Genomic DNA, 19816 nt, shown 5'->3' with positions numbered 1-19816 from the left:
TGGTCACGATGCACGGCCGATTGTTGTTGGTGTTGAAGGAAAGAGGGACATGTCTATTATTCATTTCGAATACTCGTTATTTACAATGAAACCCTCACGGGTACGAATGCTATCTGGCAGAACTGGACGCAGCGTCGGCAATGAGTGCCTGACCTGAGGAGGTCGGTCGTGCAGCTATACCTACCTAGGTACCTAATGGAAAAACAAAGAGAAACGCAAATCAAAATCATGATACCATTATAGACTTTTCTCGACATCCATGAGTTCCCGAATGCCCTCTGCAACCGCAGTGACCTTCTCCTGCGGTAGCCTCTTCAGCGGCCGGCGGGGGTATCCACCATAACCGAAGTAGGACTGAATGGCAGATTTGGTACCTGGAATGGCAGCCTTGGTAAGGACCCAGTCGCCCTTGCTCAAGACCTTCTGGAGCGCAAGAGATTCATCATACTTGCCCTCTGCCCACAGGTTCCAGACCTTGACGCAAACCTTAGGAGCGACGTTGGCACCGCCAGCAATAATGCCGGACCCGCCGCTGGCTGCGGTCTGAGCCGTGAAATCAGCCATGCCACCGAAAGCCATGTATCCACTTCCCGTGCTCGTGGTAGTGACGGCGTTTGTCGCCAGTGCCACTCTTGTGAGCTTTCCAGTGTTTCCACAGGTGAACTTGGTTCCGACGATGTTGGGGTGCTTGGCGAGCTTGATGATGAGGTCGCTGTCCATGTCAATGCCAGCAACGGCACCTGGGTAGTTGTACAAGATCACGGGTAGAGGCGAGCCGTCCGCGACCTTGGTGAAGTATTCCACAATGGCCTCCTCATCAATGGCATAGCGGTAGTAGCTGGGGGGCACCAAGAGGACGTATTCTCCTCCAGCAGCGGCGGACTCCTTGCAAAGCTCAATTGTGAGTTTGATGCCATGCTCGGAAGCTCCCACGATCACTGGTACGTTCTTGTATCCGGCCTCGTCCAACGCCTCGCGTGTTGCTCGTGTGACGGCAGTTTTCTCACTGCGGGAAAGATGGACGGCTTCACCATTGGAACCCATGGTCACGAGACCAACGAGACCGGCCTCGGCGAGGCGTACAGCATGCTTCTTGATTGAGGCAATGTCCAACTCTTCTGTGTCAGGGTCGAAAAAGGTCATGGTCGGCGAGTAGATGCCCGGTCGAAGAGGTGTGCGCTCGGCGGAGCCGTTGGCGCCATTCGAATGTCCGTTTGTAGCAGTCATGCTGGAAAATGGGTTGTTTAACGAAGGTTTTTCAGTGAGCAGAGACAATACAAGAGATGAGGGGAATCGTGAGAGACACCTGAGGAGAGGAAAAGGGAGTTGCAACAGCGAGAGAGAAACCGGCAAGTTTGGGAGCTCGGTGGGTGTTTTAATATAGGGCGAGACGGATGGCAATTGACGCAAAGTAGGTAGGGCAGTGAACTAGTCCGCAGCCCAAAAGAACATCCCACCACCTCCAGACTCCAGAAAGTGTTTTCCGTACGGTACAAGTGCAGGCATATTCGGAATTGTCAAGATGACGAGTGGAGAGAGCTATCATTCGCCAAAGAAGAGCATAGTTTGACAAAAAAGAAAGCTAGAGGAGAGGGACACAGGGTCAGAAGTCCGGCTTGCGGGCGAGGTCGAGGGCCGAATGGCTGTTAGCTAGCGAGTTCGGCGGATAACTGCGCGAAAGGCGGGACCTGTTGCGGCCTTTTTGACATGTCTCATCTGTCTGGCTCTTGGGGAAACTCTTGGGGTGGAGAGTGGGATTGACTAAAAACATCGCGCATCGTGCATCGAGCATCTCATGGGATGACAAGCCATGCATGTATGTGTATGTGTATGTGTATGTGTATGTGTGTGGTGGGATGGTGGAATGTCGGACATGTAGCGACAGACAGGCAGGCATAGACAGGCATAGCTACCCCCGGAACGTTTGAACCTCTGGGTGTGGAGTTGGACGGGATAAATATTTCCCGCCAATCAGCGACATCTAAAGGTAAGTAGGTAGTTACGAGTACCAATGAACGTAGCGTGGGGTGACTGGGGTTGAGTTAAGCAGGCGTGGCAGGTTGTCTGGTCTTGGCCCTGGGGAAGACAAGAACAGTCGTAAATGATGGTTTCGGCCGGTAAAATTGTGAGCGAGCAAACTTCATACCCCTCCGCTCCCTCCCACCCCTCCACATGATCGAACGGCGTTCATGGCAACTAAATTTACTGCTAGTGAATCCCTACAATAATTGGTATCAATTGGTGTGGAGGGTCTAGAGTTTTTCCAGGCACATGAGGCGCATGCAACCGCAATGAAGTTTTCCCGTCTACTACCGCCCCTGTACTACTGGGCAAATGGTTGTTGTAGTGTCGTATACATGATCATGTACCGTACATATTTGTTATTGTTGTAGAATATTGATGACATTTGACTGATCCCTTTCTTCCGATTCCTCTCTCAAAAGATTCCATTTTCTCCTCATCGTTATCCTCATCCTCATCTTCATCTTCTCCTCCCCCTCTTCTTTCCCCTCGTGCCCCTCTCTCCCACTTTCAGACGCCGACGAGTTTTGCCGATCTTCATCCGCTATCGATAACAACATTTCAAACACCGACAGCCGACGAATAGCTATAGACACCATCAACAAGACAAGCTCAGCTCCCACACGCTCTCACATCATTGCCTTTTCGCACTCTTTCAATCTCCTGATTGAGTGTTCTAAGCTGCAGCTTTACGATATAGATCTACGTGAAAAAAAAAGGAACCTGAATCATAGCAGCCATGGCTCCCGTTTCGGTATTGATGGTATGTGCAGCTCTCTGCCCCGCTCCAATGACCTTTCCATAGCTTCTGGGGTCGTCATGATCCTGCATTGCTTTTTCCACGTCACACACTGTACGCCTTGTGCTTCTTGGACTTCATGTATGATAGGCTCTGTCATGTTCTCCGCTCTTTAATCCCTTGCATATGGGAATCTGCAGCTCTCACACCGCATCCGTTCTTGGGATGACAAACCGCGAGACTGAATTCCACCGTTGACATGCAATTGCTAGGTCGGTACGGGCGAGTACACCACAGGATTCGTTGGAGGAGGTGCCTCAACATCTGACAAGAAGGTTGGTGTTGTTGGATTGACACTCTTCGATTTAAGGAGACGAGGCAAGGTTGGCAACTTGTCAATGGTGGGCGTGTCCGGCAACAAATTCCCCGCTATCCGTGAGCATTAACCCGAGCACATATTGTTATGTCACAGCAGTTAGCTAATCTTGCTTGTGTAGGCGAGCATCTCCAGAAGAACATTTCCGAAGCATATAACGGCCTCGACGTTTCTTTTGAGGAATTCCCAAAGGAGGGAAAGCGAGACCCCGAGTCATACAAGGAGGCTATTGATGCGCTTCCCAAGGGCAGTGCCAGTGAGTGCTTGCATAAAGGACTTTTTAACCCCCACATGATGCTGACGACATGCCAAAGTTACAATCTTTACGCCCGATACCACCCACTATCCCATTGCGCTCTATGCCATCGAACGGGGAATCCATGTGCTGATCACCAAGCCCGCGGTCAAGCTCCTCGAACACCACCAGAAGCTTCTCGAGGTCGCGAAGAAGAACAATGTCTTCGTCTACATCGAGCACCACAAGCGTTACGATCCCGCATACGCCGATGCCCGATTCCGCGCTACAAAACTCGGAGATTTCAATTACTTCTACTCCTACATGAGCCAGCCTAAGTCCCAATTGGAGACATTCAAGGCGTGGGCAGGAATTGACAGCGATATCTCGTACTATCTCAACTCCCATCACATTGACGTCAACGAGTCTATGGTCCCTGGCTATCAACCCGTGCGCGTAACCGCAAGCGGCGCCAGAGGAATTGCCACAGATCTCGGATGCGACCCTTCTACTGAAGATACCATTACTCTTTTGGTCGACTGGGTGAAGAAGGATGAGCCTGGAAAGCGAGCTACTGGTGTCTACACAGCCGGTTGGGCCGCACCACAGAAGGCTGGTGTGCACTCGAACCAGTACTTCCACTACATGGCCAGCAAGGGCGAGATCCGTGTGAACCAAGCGAAGCGTGGATACGATGTCACTGACGACGAGGGCGGTCTCCTCTGGTACAACCCGTAAGTCTTGAACTGAACTGAGAAATGACCTGGCGAGTACTAACAATTGTGTCAGATTCTACATGAAGTATGCGCCAGACGAGGAAGGCAACTTTGCCGGCCAAATCGGTTATGGCTACATTTCCTTCGAGAAGTTCATCGACGCGGTCAACAACTTGAATGAAGGCAAAGTCACACTTGAGCAGTTGGACGCTCGCCCCCTGCCAACACTCAAGAACACCATCGCAACCACCGCCATCCTTGAGGCTGGCCGAAGATCTCTCGATGAGAACCGGCCGATCGAGATCCAGCAAGAGAACGGCACTTGGTCATTGAAGTAAAAAGCACCTCGATTCTATTTATGTATATTTCACGATCAAATACCATCAACATATCGATACGTCCATTTAGACGAAATCTGATGTTATATTTTCCCAATCTACGATCACATTGACAAAGCCGCAACAAGCTCGCTTGACAGATTTGTTGTTTGATTCGTTTTGTTCTAACAATAAGACAATCGATCTTTGTTTTGGCATTTGACGTTTTGGCATTTGACTCTTTGTCAAACGATACCCTTGCGATATCAAAAGTAGAAATGGCCCTTGAACACAGTCTCCTCTTCCTCCGTCAATAATTATATCATATCTCGATGATGCTCAACAGGCATCCTTTACTTCTACGTACAGTACAGGACTCCCCAATACCAATCTACGAATCACTTACAATATGGAGCCCCTTCAAAAGCTCGTCGCCTACAAACTTGACAAAATCCAGCGCCAGTCTATGACCGATCATGACATTGCAAGACCCAAACTTGCTCAAGTGCCTTCAAACTCCCATCCCATATATGACCTCCGAACGGATTCAGTTCACGAAATCGAAGATCCCATCGACACCCTAGAAGGCAATGAACCTCGCCACACAGCCAACGGATTCCTCCTCGCAAGCAGTGTCCCCGCCACCGGCACCAAAGCACCCCAGACCCCAGGACGACGATACACCATCGACTACTTCCTCAAACCCTCCCCCAACACCTGCGAAGCAATCAACCACTACCCAACCCCAACCGCACCTCCCATCATCCCACCCATCACCTCCGCCTGCCTCCAACCCATCACCCCCTCCCCCAACCCCCCTCCCACCCTCATCCTCGAAACCGCCAACTCCTCCATCACCCCCTCCGACTACACCACCATGACCTCCACAGGCTATGCCGGCTGGCTAACCCAAGACGCGCTCTCCCTCTCCCTAGACCTCCTCTCGCAATTCCTCTCCTGCCCCACCCACTCCATCCTCCTCGCAAACGCAGAGTACGCCCGACACTGCCACACCATCGGCCAACCCTCGCACCCCGCCTCGGACATAAAAGGCTACGAACACGTGCTCGCCGCTCTCACCCCCGCAACCCACATCTTTCTCCCCATCAGCGACGGCTTCTTCGCCACCACCTCCGACAGCGCAGACCCAGTCGGAACACACTGGACGCTCCTGTACATCACCCGCAGCACAGAAGGCACCCACACGACGCTCAAAGCCCTGTCCTTCGACTCCCTGACCGGCCCGAACCCGAGCACGGACAATCAGAACCACGAAGCGTCCCTCGCCGTCGTCGCGGGCGTCAAGAAATTGCTGTCCTACTCCCCCCCAACGCAGACGAGGAGGAGGCGGAGGGGGGAGCCGAGGCCGCCGAGGCCGAAGGTGACGACGTCGTTGAAGCAGGTGCCCTCGCCGAGCCAGTCCCGACACAACGCGGCGGCGAGGAAGGACGGCAGGTCGGCGTGTGGGCCGTTTGTGTGGGGTATGACTGCGTTTTTGGCCCGGGCGATCGTCGAGCATGCTGAGGGGGAGAAGGGGGGAGAGGTGTTGGATGTGGAGGCGTTTTTGGATGGGGAGTTCCCGGGGAGGTGGGGCGCGTTTTGGGATTCGATCGAGACGAGGGGGAGGATTAGGGGGATGGTGCTGAGGGAGATGAGGGAGAGGGTTGAGCGGTGTGGGAGTTGGGAGTGGGGGGAGTATTCGAGGTTTCTTGAGGGGGAAGGGGTGAGGGTTGGTGGGTAGATGGATGGAGTGTTGGTGGGTAGTTAGGGAGGTCGCGGATTTTGTTTATATTGGGATGCTGGTGTTGATATTGATGTTGAGGGTTTGGCATGTGGATTTGATATATGGATATATGGAGATCGTCCAGCTGTGCATATGGTAATGATAATTAGTTCAATTCATATCAGAAAGGGGAGATGTTTGTCTACCATCCCTTGACAAAAAGATCAGTGACAAAGAAGAATGAGATGAGAACAAAAGATGAGTGGAGTAGAACAATGCACAAGAACATACACACACACATAGTGGGAGGGTAATTGATTTGCTTTGGAGGTAGTTTCGTTCATTCTATCTCGCTCGCTATCGTAAGGGCGAGTGGAATTAGAATTTTTCCCAAATCGTCTTGCGTATATTCCAAGTAAGTCCACATCAACGTACGTCAATACAAATCTATCGATCGAACAAATCCACCTCCTCATCAGTCCCTCACTTTCTTCGTTGAGATTAGCAAAAAGAACACATATACGACACATGCACATAACGCTTCCCCGGTTTCCCCCTTTGTTCGTCTCCTTCTCCTCGTACTTTGTACACACAAAACAGTTCTAGCCAGGTAAACAGTGATGACGATGGCACGACAAGCAAGTCCCGCTCTACGCCTTCTTGACAGCTTCGTCTAGGCTGTTCAGCATGCCTTGCACCTCCTTGACCAGCGCCTTCCTCTTAGCACGAGCGTCGGGGTCACCTTCCGTCTCCACGCCATCGAGCTTCAGCAGCACCTGCGCGAGGACGGTCTCAGACAGCTTCTTGTGCTCGAACTCCCTCTTCGCCTTCTCCTCAGGCGGGTTATTCAAAAACGTGACGCACAAGGGCACGAGCTCAGTATGGAACTTGGAAGCGATGGCGTCGAGCTTGCCGATCGGGGTCTGCGGCGTTGGAGGTGCGCGGCTGGGGGGAGGCGCGGAGCCGGATCGAGGGGCCCCTCCGATGTGCGAGGGGATGGGCAGGAATTCGGCGTTGGCGGAGCTGGCGTTGGAGTATCCCAGGCCTGGAGTCGATGTTCCCGTCGAGGCGCCGCCTTTCTTCTTGTTCTTCTTGCCGCCACGCTTTCGGGGCTTCTTCTTGCCGGATTGCGGACCGCCTCCTGCGCCCGAGTCGTTGGCGTCTTCTGTGTCGTCTTCGTCTTCGTCGTCGCTCCAGGAGCGGTGCGCAGTGCCTGGCATGCCAGTGTCCTCGGAGCCTGGGGCCATGGTCCCCGTGCCTGCTTCGCCGATAACGCAGAGGATCTCGCTGCCGGCGCCGTCGCCGCGGAGGCCCTCTTCCCTCGCCGTCCGTTCGTCGTGCTTGAGGTTCTTGCCCTTGAAGAACATGCGTATCCTGCTCGGGTCGCTGACTCCGATCTTCTTCGCCGCGGCCTCGCGCACGTCGCCGATCCTCAGGCTGCCGTCCCGGATGCTCTGCACAGCGAAATGTGTAGGATAGTTGGTGCGGCCGTTCTTGAAGATGAGCACGTCGGTCTTGCGGTCTGGGTCCTTATCGTCCCAGTCCACGATCTCGGCTGCTCGTGATGAGGCGCGGTGACGCCCGCCTTTGCCCGTGGCATTCGCCAGGTCTTCGGACGTTATGTAGGAGAAGTCTTCATCGCCGACCTGGTTTCCACCAGTGTTATTTGAGCGGCCGAAGGGCGAGAAGCGTCCGCCCCAGTTGCCGCCTGTGCGAGAGAACCACGACATGGTTGTGAAGATTGCGGCGAGGAGGATAGCGAGGGTGGTGAGGTAGGCGGGGTCGTTGAGTCGAGGGTTCGTGAAGAATGCAGTGATGTCTTTGCTGCCGGTATTGTGAAGTAATTCGTGGAATTTGAGGTAGATCTGTGAAAAGGCGTCTGTCGGTACGTCGTTGGAATATCCTGGTGGGGAGGACTCGGAGCTAAGTAGCGGGTGATTTTTGAGAGAGTGGTAAGACTTCTTTAAGTCGTCGATCAAATTATTGAACGACGCCACGGTGAACGGCCTAAGACGTGAGTGATCCTTACAAGGAGGATCTTTAAGCTTGGTGGTAATATGTTTACAGAGAAAACGTAAGCATGCCACAAAACCGGGTAGCAGGTTGGTGCAGAGCTGTTAGGTGTGAAGTTCGAAGGTCGTTAGTGAAAGATTACCCTTGTGGAACGTTGCGGCGTCTGACGTCTTTCCTCCGAAGAAATCCCGGTCGTCCTCCAACCAGCGATTATTACTATTATCAATTCTTATCGACTACAGTAGTTAACGTTACTGGACATTCCTCGCAGTAGGGTTTTTAGCATTTACCACACTTGTATAAATGCCAATTCAAAATCGCAATATCTCCGTTGAAGATCGCCTTTGAATGTTGGCGTGTAACAATGCCTCATGACCATCCTCAATCTACCACACTGTCAATGGATGAAGCAACTCGATGCACCAGGACTGTCAATCGGTCATATGATCGGCATAGTTGTGAAGTCCGGAAGCCCTGCATTGCTCCGTTGGCTCCCAGTTATCCAAGTATTGATCACGATGTTCGCTTCCCAATTCACTGATCCCTGCAGCGGGAGCTAGAGCTGCACCTTGATGTCACTCCCACAATGACGACGCATGGAGACCTTCTTAAGTGATATTGAACATTTATTTCGAGTCGTTATAGTTGTACAGAGTGTATAGAGAGAGACAAACATCTCGTGAAAATCATGACCCAGTCTCGGTAACTTCATGCTTGACATGGAAGAAGTATCAAGAACGTCAGCATGGAACTCCTGAAAACACCCAATTTTCCTCCCACCAGATTGATTAACTCCATCCATGATTATCGCCCAAGGAATGACCATATGAAACAGTGACTGAAGAAATCCGACCAAAGATCGCACAAGAGGAAAAGAAAAGAAAGGAAAGGTCATTAGGTAGGTCGTTAGCATGGATACCCTTACTCGGCAATTGACCACGCCTCACGCGTCGAATCAAGTGACGACACAATGGAGCTGATTGTCTAAGTCGTCGATCGCGAATGTAGCATATCGGCAACACCAATATGCATACTGCCAGTTCAACACTGAGTTCCGAACATGTCTTGAAGTCCCGTGAATGCCTGGCGCGCGACACATGCTCAATAAGCCGTTTACTTCGCACGCTTAGGCGTGGCCAAGAACGCGAGCCTCGACTGGCTGATACCTCCAGCACTCTTTGGAAGACGACGAGGGGTTTTATTGAGGGTTGATGGGGTCTTTGGCGGTTTGATAGGGCTGGCTTTGAGCCTCTTCGCTCCTCGTCCTTCATCCTCCGTTGGTCGACTATTCTCCTTGTCCGAGATCTCTTCCAATGAGTCCGCCTTGCGCTTCTTTGCATCAGTCAAGGAAGACGCATCGCTCTTACGCACCACGCGGATGGTGCTAGCCGAGACTGGTCCGAAGTCGATGTTCTTGTCGGATTTGAAATCGAACTTAGCAGGTGTATTGTCTGATGCGCCGCCGAATGTGAGTCGGCGGGAAGGTGAACCAACCGTAGTGTCTACTTCATTGGGCAAAGCAGGATACTCCACACTGGTGAGCTTGGGGTAAAGCACAGCGCCTGTGGGGATCTCAGAGCCAGCTCGGAACTTCATTGGGGATGGGGATTTGCCCAATGCATCGTGGGCAGCTCTCTCAAGAGTGCTAGTGGAGAAATTGACATGTTTTTGGATGGGTGCAGTCTTGGGCACATTTGGAAGTGCCTTGAGGAGATCAAGTCCTGCTGGCGGGGTTACGTGTGTGCCAGCAGCAATCTTCGACGGATCGTCCGAGAATTTGCGGGATGGGGTGCGCAGGATTGATCGAACACGCTGTAAAGAGTTGCTTGTCTTGCGGAAGCCGTCTTTCATGGTCTGGCCTATATTAATTGGGGACAGGAGGTTCTTCACGGAGGGCGACTGAGCCAATGATGGAATCATCGAGGTGGTCTTGATCGCCTTAGCACTCTGAGATCGTGCCATAGATGACTTGGTAGGTGTCATGAGCCTAGCGGCAGCTTGAGGCAGACCAAAGCGGGAATGCTTGGGACGGCTCGCAGTAGGAATGCCGGAGGGTGTCGATCCATCTCGCGAAATCGGACGGGTTGAAGCAGCATCATCTGTCTCGACACGCTTTACTCGCTTGGCAGTTGGTCCATCTTGAACTGGAGTAGGAGCCGAGCCATCACGAGTGGAAGGGCGACTATCTCGTGCAGGCGGAACAAATCTCACAGTGGACTGGGGAAGCCTAGTAGTCGATGGGGTTACATCAGGCTTCGACTGAACACGCTTCGGCATTGGTGTGGCCTTTTGCAATTTCAGGGCTGGCTGGGAGACCGAAGGTTCATTCATATCCATCTTTGACTGTGTGCGCTTTAGCTTGTTTGGCGTCTTAGTTGTAGGAGTCGTATCCGCCTTGTCCAAGTCGGCCTTGGATGGAGAGCGCTTCAGCGAAGCACCAACGGGCTTGAAGCGGCTTGGATCAGCGCGAAAGGCAGACGGGTGATTGGCGATAGAGTCCATTTTCTTAAAGTTTGCCATATGCACATCGCTAAAGCGGTTCGATTTGCCCTTGGGCACAGCCAGCTTGCGAGGAGAGACATCGGCGGGAGCAGAAAACTCGTCGGCCTTAAAAATGGCGCGTCCGGGTGTCGCCGTGCTATTTGCGGCGCGGCCATCATTCAAAATGCGATTCGATTGAGGGCTCAATCCCGGGATGGGAGACCTGAACCTGAATCTAAAGTCTGGAGAAGAAACAATATCATGAGTCTTGTTAGCAGCTGGAGCTGGAGTCCTCGAAGGTGTAGTGTTTCCTATTCCAAGGCCGCCCAACTGTTTTGGTGGTGCCGTGCTAGGGATGGCTTGGAATCCCAGCCAGCGAGCCTCATCGAGCATCTTAGCGGTCGTCGCGTGATGTTGCGCTGGGTGCATCTCCTCTCCCGCAGGCTTGATACGGCTCGTCGGAGTCTGGGCAGCCATCACAGACAAGGAGGGTTTTGGAGGAGAAGCGTTTTTGAGTGGTGTCGCGGTTTTGGTAGGTTGGGGGAGATGAGATCGCGGCGTAGCTGGCGCCACTGTTGGGGTCGCGGCGGGCGTCGCGTCAACATTCTTCTTCGCGGCCTTCTTGGGAGTTTTCATGGCAGGCTCCTCGCTTTCGAGAACTGAAGGGAGACGTTGGGGTTCAGGCGAGGCTGTCTGCCAACTGTCATCGACGTTGTCTGCCGGAGTTGGCGAGCGTTGCTAGCGAAGCGGTGAGTCGGGTCATGTCAACAACGCGTGAGTTCATCTAGACAACATACCTTCAAGAGCCGAGCCGAGCGGCGCGCCATGATGGGCGATAGAGCGATTGAACAGAGAGCAATGGAGCGAAGTTGTCAAGATATTGAAGTGGATAAGAGATTGGTGGTGGTCTGTGGGGGACGAGGATGTAGGTTCCTTGAACAAGTGTGTTGCCCGAAGACGAAATCGTCATCGCTTATTGAAGTGGGGACAATGTTGCCATAGCAACAGGCCAGACTCAACCCTCCGAACGGCAGCCAGCCGTTGACCCGCACTCTATCAAGCAAAGATAATAATAAAACCCTTCTCCTTCTAGCCACCTCAATGGACAGGCTTGAAATTCAATTGAGATGATGCTTGTAGTTAGTTGATCGCTTAAGACTTTCCCTTGTCCTACCAGGCGGCCCTGTTAAGGCTGATCGTGGGGCATTCCGCCGTCTAGCTCCCGTAGAAGCTTTGCAAGGAATGTCATCGAGCCATCTGATCTTATCATAACCTCTCCTCGTATTTCTTGAGGTCAGTTCACCAAAATGTCACATCAAATTCCAAGGAAGCATGGAACGCGAACGAATTGCAGAGTATGACAACTCTATCCTACTCCCAGAGTCTTGCATGTATTCTAAAAGCCTCTCTTGTCCCATCTCGTTCGCCCTAAAGCGTTGCACCTAACCTCACCAACCCCTCCCCCTCTTCTCTCCTCCAAAAACCACCGCACCAGGCTTCTGCAGACCAATCTCGACATCTCTCTCCACGCCCTCCTTCACAGCGTCTCCCTTCTTTTCCTCCTCTTCTAGCCTCTTCCTCTCCGCTTCCACATCGTCTCCCTTCCACACGAAATTCCCTGCTCCGCCCCGTCCCGCGCGTGCCACGGGAAGCTCCTGAGTATCGGGATGCCAGGGCGTCGAGACGTTGGGCTTGCTGGTCGGTGCTGGCGCAGCGGTGGAGTCGGGGGTGGTGGAGAAGGTGCCGTTTGTGCGGAGGGAGGTGGGTTGGTACCAGTTCTGTGTGCGGTGTTAGGTCTGAGGATGTAATGGGAGAAGTGCGTGAAGGGCTCCAGCTCAAACCATGTCATGATGAAGACAGGTACCGGAGCATCGCAAGATGTATGTGATACGAAAGAATGAACGTCATGAACATACCCCTGCGCCGCCGCGACCCATGTGTGCGTAATCAGCGGGTGATTGCTGCTGCTGTGCGTTCTGCGGTTCTTCCGAATGCGCCGGGGGTGCGGCAGACTTGGTGAGAGTTTGGTTGGCCTCAATGTCCTATGCACATTCTTCAGAATTTCTCCCGGAGAGTTTGGATGGTTGAAAAGGTGGTTTTCGTGTGTTGGGTGCATACCTCGGCGGCCCTCCTGTTTTGCTCTTTGATCTGCTCCTCCGTTACGATGTTGCCTGCACCTCCACGACCCCAGGTAGGCATCTTGCTATGTTCGATGTAATGAGTTAATTGGAAATATACCAAGGTTTGAGGACTGCGTGGTGTGTGGAAGCAGCAAGAGTGTTAGTATTAGTAAAGTGTGAGTGAGTTCGATTGGAAATAGACGACGTCAAGAAGAGAAGAGATGGTGTGAGAGGAAAGAAAGGATAGGATGAAGCTATGTGCCTGGAATTGATGGTAGTGATGAGTGGGGCGCCATCACATGCATAATTGCTTTCTAGGGTCGGACATTTATTACGAGTCTTCAGCTTCTGCCCGTGGATTGTCGCGCGACGTAGATCACTGGAAGATCTTGTTTGGGCTCAACCCAATCTTTCGTTTTGCTACCCATCCCATCCATAGCCAGTCGCGGGATGATGGGCCAATGGGTTGGGAAGTGTGGGGGATGAACCTCCCGATAGCTTGGGTGAGCGGAATGTGTCAAAGGGCCTTGGCGGGCGATAAGAGAAACCTGCAATCTGCCACGCGCGAACAACGTGAACAACGTGAACCATTGATCCAGATTATATAGCGAGCAGGAGGGTACATCAGTCACGTCATAGCAGGGACACCTTTTTGTGAAGACAGGAAACTTGAAACTTGATTTTCGAACAGCAGACTAAATAGTGTAACAATCGTCTTTGCAGCAGACGAATCTGCCCTCAAAGGAAAAGAAGAGTATAACAACGTACTGCCGAACGAGCTACCCACCGTAGTGGATGCACCAAACAAGAACTAGAAAACTGAAGAAGAGAGAGTATTCTGCCAGTAAAAGCTGCGTGCGTAGGCAGCAGCATCGTCCGAAGACAACGCATTCGAAGTATAACAGTTGAAGACATGTAAAAAAAAGACATGTAAAATATATAATAAACCGGCCAACCCATGTACTGGTGAGTCCAGACAGATCCAAAGCCTTCCTCTGCCACTCAACCAAACGCCTTCCCTTGCCCTTGTCATAACGTCGTAGCCAAAAGTATTGGACTGCTTTATTCTCGTCCCTCCTGGACTGCACGGAGTACAGGATAGAGATTGTGCTCGTCTTCACTGACGCGAGGCTTCGAGTCATCATCCTCGTTATCGCTGTAATCATGAGCGTCAAGTCTTTCCTTGATGAAGGATCTGAGCTTCTCAATGACACGGATGTTCTCAACCCAATATTGCTGGGAGGCTTCGCCGGCTTGTTCGGTCGAGGTAGATGACACCTGGCTGGGGGAGCGCATGGAGAGTGCGGGGTCAACCTTTGGTGAGCCAATCGCCAATTGATGGACGTTGTGGTGGAGGGCATCATGTTCAGGGCTGTTGCGGGACTCCTTGGGAGTAGATCCACCGTCCTCGGATGTGTCCATCTGATCACTGCCGCGTCGATCGGGAGCAGCCTTCTGGAGGAGGTTGCCAGAGTATCGTCGGCGGCCATCAGCGTCGAATGCGGGTGCGAGACCAGAGGAAGGAGCAGCAGCCGACATGTCAGACATGGCACTAACAGATGGCAAAGTTGGGTACATGCTTCCGATAGAGCCTCTTGAGGTAGGAGAAACGGCAGAGTTGTGTCCAGATCCAGGAGAATGTTGAGAGCCGTAGGATAGAACACTGGAGGCGGGTGTCAATGCGGGAGTGTCGTTGGCGGTGGATGCGACAGCAGTGGCATGTGACGATTGAGGATGCGTGGTGGCCAATCCTGGTGGGGAGTGGCTTGAGCGGTAAGTAGCGCCAGTGTGAACATAATGGGCACCAGGCTGTTGAACACCAGCAGCAGCGGCATGGTTGGGGTTCTCATACACGGTGCTCTGCAGTTGCTCGAGGAACTGGTCGATATTGAGCAGATCACTCTTGGTCCTCAAGTTAGGCAGAGGCAAGGAGTAGGGGTGCATGGGAGGGTGGGAAGGCTGAGCGACCATGGTGCCTCCATGGCCGTAGTCGGAAAGTCCTCCTTGGTAGCCAGCACCCAGGACAGCAGGGAGCTGGATTCCCTGGAGCCCCATGAGCCTTTGGCCTACATCGTAGTACGTTGAAGGGTCGATGGCGCGGCGTTTTGCGTCACCGAAGAACTCGTTCAGAGCATCGTAAGCAGCACGCTTACGGACCTCATACGAGTCGTTGTTCAACTGCTGGGCCTGGTTGACAGCATAGTACACAGGGCCGTAGGCAGAGTTTTGAGGAGGGCCGCCGTAGAAGCCGCCTGGAGCACCCCCAGGATGCTGCTGGCCGTAGCCTGCGCCGGGACCCATGGAGCCATCGCCTGGGTAGTATCCGCTGGCTGTAGCAGCAAGGGCCTGCAAGTCAGTGACCACTGTAGGGCGTTAGTTGGATTTGAAAGAAAATTGGGGCATGCGTCGAGGGAAGGACTTACTCTTACCGCCCTGACCTTGGTAGCCGGGAGCACCAGGGTGGCCGCCGCGGTTGGGTTCGGGGGATCGTAGAAGAACAGAGTCGTCAGCGTGGGTCTTGACATGCTTCTTAAGATCCTGAGGGCGCTTGAATGCCTTGCCGCAGAAGTCGCACTTGTGAGGCTTGAGGGGAACGTGTACACGGATATGCGAGGTGATGTGATCACGCTTCACAGTCGTGGTACGGCAGTTACCCCACTGGCAAGTCAGGTTCAAGTTGTTTGTGCTCTTGCGACCGACATGGCGTTCGCAAACATGGTCCTGTTGAGCTGGTTAGCGAGCGTGCTCTGCCAAAAATGGTGATCACGTGAATTTCGATGCTGAAGTGTTGAGCGCGACACACGAATGATTCCGACGGTTCTCCTTCGGCGCGTCGAAAATAAACGTGTCGCAACACTGATGCAAGTGCACCTTGAGGAATATTCCCAGGGAGCACGAAAACGCATCGCGATAGATCTATACTTACATAGAGCTGTTCAGCACTGGGGCAGCGCTCGCCACAGTTCTGCCATTGGCAAACGAGCTGGTCACCGCCAGCGATGCTGGAGGCAGCAGGCGTAGGAGCAGCGGCTTGTGTGGGAGTACCTTGAGGCTGTTGCTGTGGTGTAGTGGCCTGTGGAGGCACAGTGGCCTGGGGAGCAGCAGCGTCGCTCATTGTGAGATATTCAGACTGGTGTATGGTGTTGAGATGCGCTTGGCAAAATTTGATGCCGAGACCCTTTGCTCGATTGTCTATCGCAACACGCGCAGAGTGATGGGAGGACTACCAGCGATAGTAAAATGAAGTGATAATCGTGTGTCTCTGGATTGCTTTCGCAACTGTATTGCGAGGAAGTAGATTAAAAAAAAGACGGAGTCTTCTTTACTGAGGAACCAGGTGCGAGGTTACTGCAGATGGAGAGTAGAGAAGAGTGAGAGGAGAGAGAAAGTAGGAAATCGGAAAGCGCGGGGGGGAGGGCTTGGGGGAAGGGAGGAGTACAAGTACCAAGAGGGAAAGAGCGGAAAGGCTGGGCCCGCTCGCCGCTTCCCCCCAAAATCAAAAAACCCAGCCAGCCCAGCCCAGCCCGAAGTCTCTTCTTAGTCGATGCACCAAGGAAGGAGCTTGCCCCTTGTTTGGTTCAACAACAAGGCCCTAACCGTCTAACCACTTAACCACCTAAACCACCTACTGTGTAGGTAGGTAACCACCTCATGTAATAAAAAGAAGTTCGCCTCCTCTGATTACACAGTAACTACACAGTAAACTACACTTAGTATGACTCGACCTCTCACCTCGTACCAAAACCTTCATCCAATCTCCATCTTCCAATCTCCCCATCTTCACCAGGCCAGGTTCTTTTGCTCGTGTTGTGCCAAAAAATGCTCAGCCCCTGCGACCATTCCTCTTTTGTACAGTCGACCTCAGCCAAGCCTTGGCAGTTTTCGCGCCTTCCTTCATCCGACCATTCACCATTCGCCATTCAGCACTCACACACACTCACCCTCACTATCCTCATCTCATTCTCCATCTCCTCCCCTCCTCCATACCACGAGCAACTATTCGCCTCAATAGTCAACCACTTCATGCATCCATGCATGTCCTCGGCCTATCCTACTCCAACCTCACCCCTCCAGTGTCCGTAGGTGTAGAATCCCGTCTCGCCCACTTTCACTTTTATCCCTCATTCCAGCGGCGGTGAGACGGACATTTCGTCCCTAGAGGAATAGATGATAACTGTTATGAAGAGGAGGGAGTCCAAAGAGGAAAACACCTCATCGTCCGGCAATACTCATCCGTCAATCCACATCTCATCTTCTTCTTCTCTCCCTACGGTCCTACGGGTCTCCCTCCTCACACGGTCGCACCCCCGGATTCAGTACAGAGCCATTCCCCCTAACTACCACTACCCTCCCTCACTGTCCACATGCTCGCCGGGCTCTCGCGCTGACACCGGCCAACCTCTGGAACGCGTGTCGATCAGGACAAAGCCAAAATCCTCGGCATGATCACACTGAGACGGGCCAAGGTACGGGAATTCTTGTCGGGAGGAGAACTTGGCTGGCCCTCTTCCGCTCTTCGTTCTTCCTGTGCTACTAACATGCTGTCTGTCCCCTTGCCCCCTTCCTCCCTCTCTTTCTGTGATTTCGTGTGCGCAGCCAGCTGTGCAACACCATCACACCACCACATTCTGCCTGCTCTCTTAACGGCCACAGCAGCCCTGCGAATGTGTCTCATGACGTCTTCACAACAGCCACACATCTCATCGCGTCTCCATAGCCGGCGTTTCTGCCCTCGCGTCTTGCAGTGTGCCTGCGCTTAATTACCTCACCATCGTATGATCCTACTATCCAATCAGATACACCTCTTAAGCACTTCACCTCTTTACTCTTGCACCTGAACAACATCTGTACTGTTTGCAAGCCTAAATCCTTGCCAGTTGGTGCGGACAAGATATATCTGTTTCCAGTTCTATACTCGCTGGCTTAATCTAATTCCTAGCATCTGGATATTTCTTCGCGGATTCACCAAGTTCTTCCAGGATCGGATTGTTCTTGTCGATGGAACGACAACCTCCTCCGTACATGTCCGTGAGAATGAGCAATGACTAAAAACAACGAACTGTGTCCATACACGTAGGGGGCAGATGTAGTGCGCTGGACAGCAGCATCATGCTAACATGCAACAGAACACGGAATACTTCGTGGTTTCTCACCAGTTTGCGCGGCTTCTACCCAATCTTTACACAAAGAAGAAACGTAAATATCCCTATGTCAAGGCCCTCTGTGATCTGAGAAAGACGAAACAGAGAGAAACTCTACAGCGTCCGTGTTCATGAAGCCTCGTTTGCAAATATAGCATTCTCTTACCAGTGGGTCCATATTATAAAACGAGCTGGTTCGACATGTCACCAGTTCCGTACAATGAAACCTCAATATAAGGTTCGACATCAAACACAGGCCAATGCTCGCAAGCACAACGAGCCGTCATATGGTGCACGAGGGACAATGGCCGCTGGTGATTCTACCACTGTTCCACATTCCGCAGACTACGACCCCCTCATTGTCACACTTGCCTCGACGGATCCCAATTGTGGAGTACGAGCTTCACAGTTGAGGTTTGTCAACGACGTCCGGTAACTTATAATCGCATTTTCCTACGTCCGAGCACCTTGCAGGGCGTTGAAAATTCATCAGAAGCAGGTCAACCAATCCCGGCGTATTTGCTAAATCAACACAATATTGAATTCATCATTATTCCTGATTGCGATACCAATTGTCCTTTCCACTCTGCCGAGACCCCGTGGTCTTGGTTCCAAGAGTTTCCAAGAGCTCCGATATGCCGAGAAAATGCCCAGCTTTTGAGCAACACAATGGAATCTCTCGAAATCGTACCCAAATTACCGCAAAAAGCATTGCAATCAACACTTGTCTTTTCAATTACAGCCTAGAGAGACCAGGCTTGTAACTTGCGATGAGTGTCTGTCAAATGTCTCCGATATGCTACAAGATGAGCCATCTTTTCAGCCTCGACCGACAATTTTAGATAACCAAATCAATGTACCTACACCAAGGCTTTGAGGCACGATCTCCACACCTCGAGTGCCGTCTCCCGTTGAGGTCCGTCATCGTCATACTGCGAATTGGTGAAGCCACCTCAACTCATGCCACAGCATTACGCCACATGACCCACATTCCAATCATCCGCGCCTACGCCTGTCAGTAATGCCTTAGACCATGTTGAATATGAACAGTTGGTATTGCAATATTGGCAGAATCAATAGTCATACTATTGCAGCATTCACTAAGAATCAAAGAAATGTCCGAGGATGCACCGGCCTGTAGCACCCATCGTTTATATTGCTGAATGCAGCCACCACAGTCGTCAGCTTTTAGCTAACATCTGCAAATGCTGCATATCGTCCTCCAGGATCAGTTAGCTACTGCAGAAACGCGAGCGTGTTGTACCGCGAGCATGTTGTACTCTGTCTCCGCCACACCTGCCCAAGGCCATAGCCACAGGACGACACGCAAGCCTGATCCCCGACCGTGGCAGCTGTGCATATGAGGGCTATTAGTCAATGTGATATGGTTCCTGCGGGCAACCACGTGGTATCTTACGGACGAAACTGCATATCGATGCTCTTGGAAATGTGAAATGGTCAGCCTGACTCTAGAGCAATGCATCGGTATGACAGAGAATACTTTGCACACGAGGGAATGACCTCATACCAAGATAGGTCACCATGAAGGTTTATGGTACTGCGACTACACGGTTGAACTATCATCAATTGATAGCTCACTAAATACGTTGCCGCCAAAACGGTGGGACTTGGTCTCCATCGTAGGTACCGTCGTCATGGGCCATATTCTAGAACGATAGAACGGCGGAACCCCCAAGAATCGCATACAGACTTCTGCACAGCGTAGAACGCAATGACAGAATGCCACGGACAACCGGCACGGTGGAATCTTGGAATTCTGGAGTTGCCGAGACTGACACAAGGGAGGGGGTCTTGGAATTCCAAGAGCAGAATGCGGAGTGCGGAGTGCTAGGCGGGGTCTGGTGTTGTAAACATTATTAGAAAAAAACATACTAATAAGAGTATCTAGATATACATGAATATTATCTAAGCA

At 52.2% G+C, this 19816-nt stretch overlaps 6 protein-coding genes across 6 annotated transcripts; 2 read left to right on the top strand and 4 right to left on the bottom strand.

Moving 5' to 3' along the window:
- Positions 1–26: 26 nt before the first annotated feature.
- BU24DRAFT_3503 (aldolase) lies at positions 27–1415 on the bottom strand. The gene has a single exon (XM_033523639.1). It carries the CDS (start codon positions 1225–1227, stop codon positions 238–240), a length of 990 nt encoding a protein of 329 aa, XP_033388930.1. The 5' UTR covers positions 1228–1415; the 3' UTR covers positions 27–237.
- Positions 1416–2657: 1242 nt separating this feature from the next.
- Positions 2658–4467, top strand: BU24DRAFT_382532 (D-galacturonic acid reductase-like protein). Its single transcript, XM_033524773.1, has 5 exons — positions 2658–2785; positions 3034–3196; positions 3259–3393; positions 3452–4106; positions 4162–4467. The coding sequence occupies exons 1-5, from the start codon at positions 2762–2764 to the stop codon at positions 4424–4426; spliced, it is 1242 nt and encodes a 413-aa protein (XP_033388929.1). The 5' UTR covers positions 2658–2761; the 3' UTR covers positions 4427–4467.
- Positions 4468–4814: 347 nt separating this feature from the next.
- BU24DRAFT_487174 (uncharacterized protein) lies at positions 4815–6146 on the top strand (the record flags this gene model as incomplete). The annotated part of the gene is made up of 1 exon (XM_033533435.1): positions 4815–6146. One exon carries the CDS (start codon positions 4815–4817, stop codon positions 6144–6146), a length of 1332 nt encoding a protein of 443 aa, XP_033388928.1.
- Positions 6147–6517: 371 nt separating this feature from the next.
- BU24DRAFT_487173 (uncharacterized protein) lies at positions 6518–11546 on the bottom strand. Its single transcript, XM_033533434.1, has 3 exons — positions 11420–11546; positions 9259–11360; positions 6518–8135 (listed from the first exon to the last, which is right to left on the bottom strand). The coding sequence occupies exons 1-3, from the start codon at positions 11447–11449 to the stop codon at positions 6779–6781; spliced, it is 3489 nt and encodes a 1162-aa protein (XP_033388927.1). The 5' UTR covers positions 11450–11546; the 3' UTR covers positions 6518–6778.
- A 395-nt stretch (positions 11547–11941) lies between these two features.
- On the bottom strand, positions 11942–12927 carry BU24DRAFT_416255 (uncharacterized protein). Its single transcript, XM_033526409.1, has 3 exons — positions 12741–12927; positions 12539–12664; positions 11942–12400 (listed from the first exon to the last, which is right to left on the bottom strand). Exons 1-3 carry the CDS (start codon positions 12819–12821, stop codon positions 12071–12073), a joined length of 537 nt encoding a protein of 178 aa, XP_033388926.1. The 5' UTR covers positions 12822–12927; the 3' UTR covers positions 11942–12070.
- Positions 12928–13398: 471 nt separating this feature from the next.
- BU24DRAFT_438112 (uncharacterized protein) lies at positions 13399–16150 on the bottom strand. Its single transcript, XM_033530241.1, has 3 exons — positions 15669–16150; positions 15166–15463; positions 13399–15105 (listed from the first exon to the last, which is right to left on the bottom strand). Exons 1-3 carry the CDS (start codon positions 15855–15857, stop codon positions 13805–13807), a joined length of 1788 nt encoding a protein of 595 aa, XP_033388925.1. The 5' UTR covers positions 15858–16150; the 3' UTR covers positions 13399–13804.
- Positions 16151–19816: the final 3666 nt, after the last annotated feature.

Source organism: Aaosphaeria arxii (assembly GCF_010015735.1).
Source record: "Aaosphaeria arxii CBS 175.79 unplaced genomic scaffold BU24scaffold_1, whole genome shotgun sequence".
NCBI lineage: Eukaryota > Fungi > Ascomycota > Dothideomycetes > Pleosporales > Aaosphaeria > Aaosphaeria arxii.
Note: the sequence above shows the minus strand (reverse complement) of the source record. Positions and strands in the feature narration are given on the sequence as shown.

What these genes read in the sequence shown, in the direction of transcription:
- BU24DRAFT_3503 (XM_033523639.1), bottom strand. Translation starts at nt 1,227, where the DNA reads ATGACTGCTACAAACGGACATTCGAATGGCGCCAACGGCTCCGCCGAG.
- BU24DRAFT_382532 (XM_033524773.1), top strand. Translation starts at nt 2,762, where the DNA reads ATGGCTCCCGTTTCGGTATTGATG. An exon ending in GCTTCCCAAGGGCAGTGCCA is followed by an intron (nt 3,394 to 3,451) that starts GTGAGTGCTTGC and finishes GACATGCCAAAG; the next exon opens with TTACAATCTTTACGCCCGAT. An exon ending in GGTCTCCTCTGGTACAACCC is followed by an intron (nt 4,107 to 4,161) that starts GTAAGTCTTGAA and finishes CAATTGTGTCAG; the next exon opens with ATTCTACATGAAGTATGCGC.
- BU24DRAFT_416255 (XM_033526409.1), bottom strand. Translation starts at nt 12,821, where the DNA reads ATGCCTACCTGGGGTCGTGGAGGTGCAGGCAACATCGTAACGGAGGAG. An exon ending in AAAACAGGAGGGCCGCCGAG is followed by an intron (nt 12,665 to 12,740) that starts GTATGCACCCAA and finishes GAATGTGCATAG; the next exon opens with GACATTGAGGCCAACCAAAC. An exon ending in TGGGTCGCGGCGGCGCAGGG is followed by an intron (nt 12,401 to 12,538) that starts GTATGTTCATGA and finishes CACCGCACACAG; the next exon opens with AACTGGTACCAACCCACCTC.
- BU24DRAFT_438112 (XM_033530241.1), bottom strand. Translation starts at nt 15,857, where the DNA reads ATGAGCGACGCTGCTGCTCCCCAGGCCACTGTGCCTCCACAGGCCACT. An exon ending in CCAGTGCTGAACAGCTCTAT is followed by an intron (nt 15,464 to 15,668) that starts GTAAGTATAGAT and finishes CCAGCTCAACAG; the next exon opens with GACCATGTTTGCGAACGCCA. An exon ending in CCAAGGTCAGGGCGGTAAGA is followed by an intron (nt 15,106 to 15,165) that starts GTAAGTCCTTCC and finishes AACGCCCTACAG; the next exon opens with TGGTCACTGACTTGCAGGCC.
- BU24DRAFT_487173 (XM_033533434.1), bottom strand. Translation starts at nt 11,449, where the DNA reads ATGGCGCGCCGCTCGGCTCGGCTCTTGAAG. An exon ending in GCTCGGCTCGGCTCTTGAAG is followed by an intron (nt 11,361 to 11,419) that starts GTATGTTGTCTA and finishes CCGCTTCGCTAG; the next exon opens with CAACGCTCGCCAACTCCGGC. An exon ending in GCCACGCCTAAGCGTGCGAA is followed by an intron (nt 8,136 to 9,258) that starts GTAAACGGCTTA and finishes CTCACGTCTTAG; the next exon opens with GCCGTTCACCGTGGCGTCGT.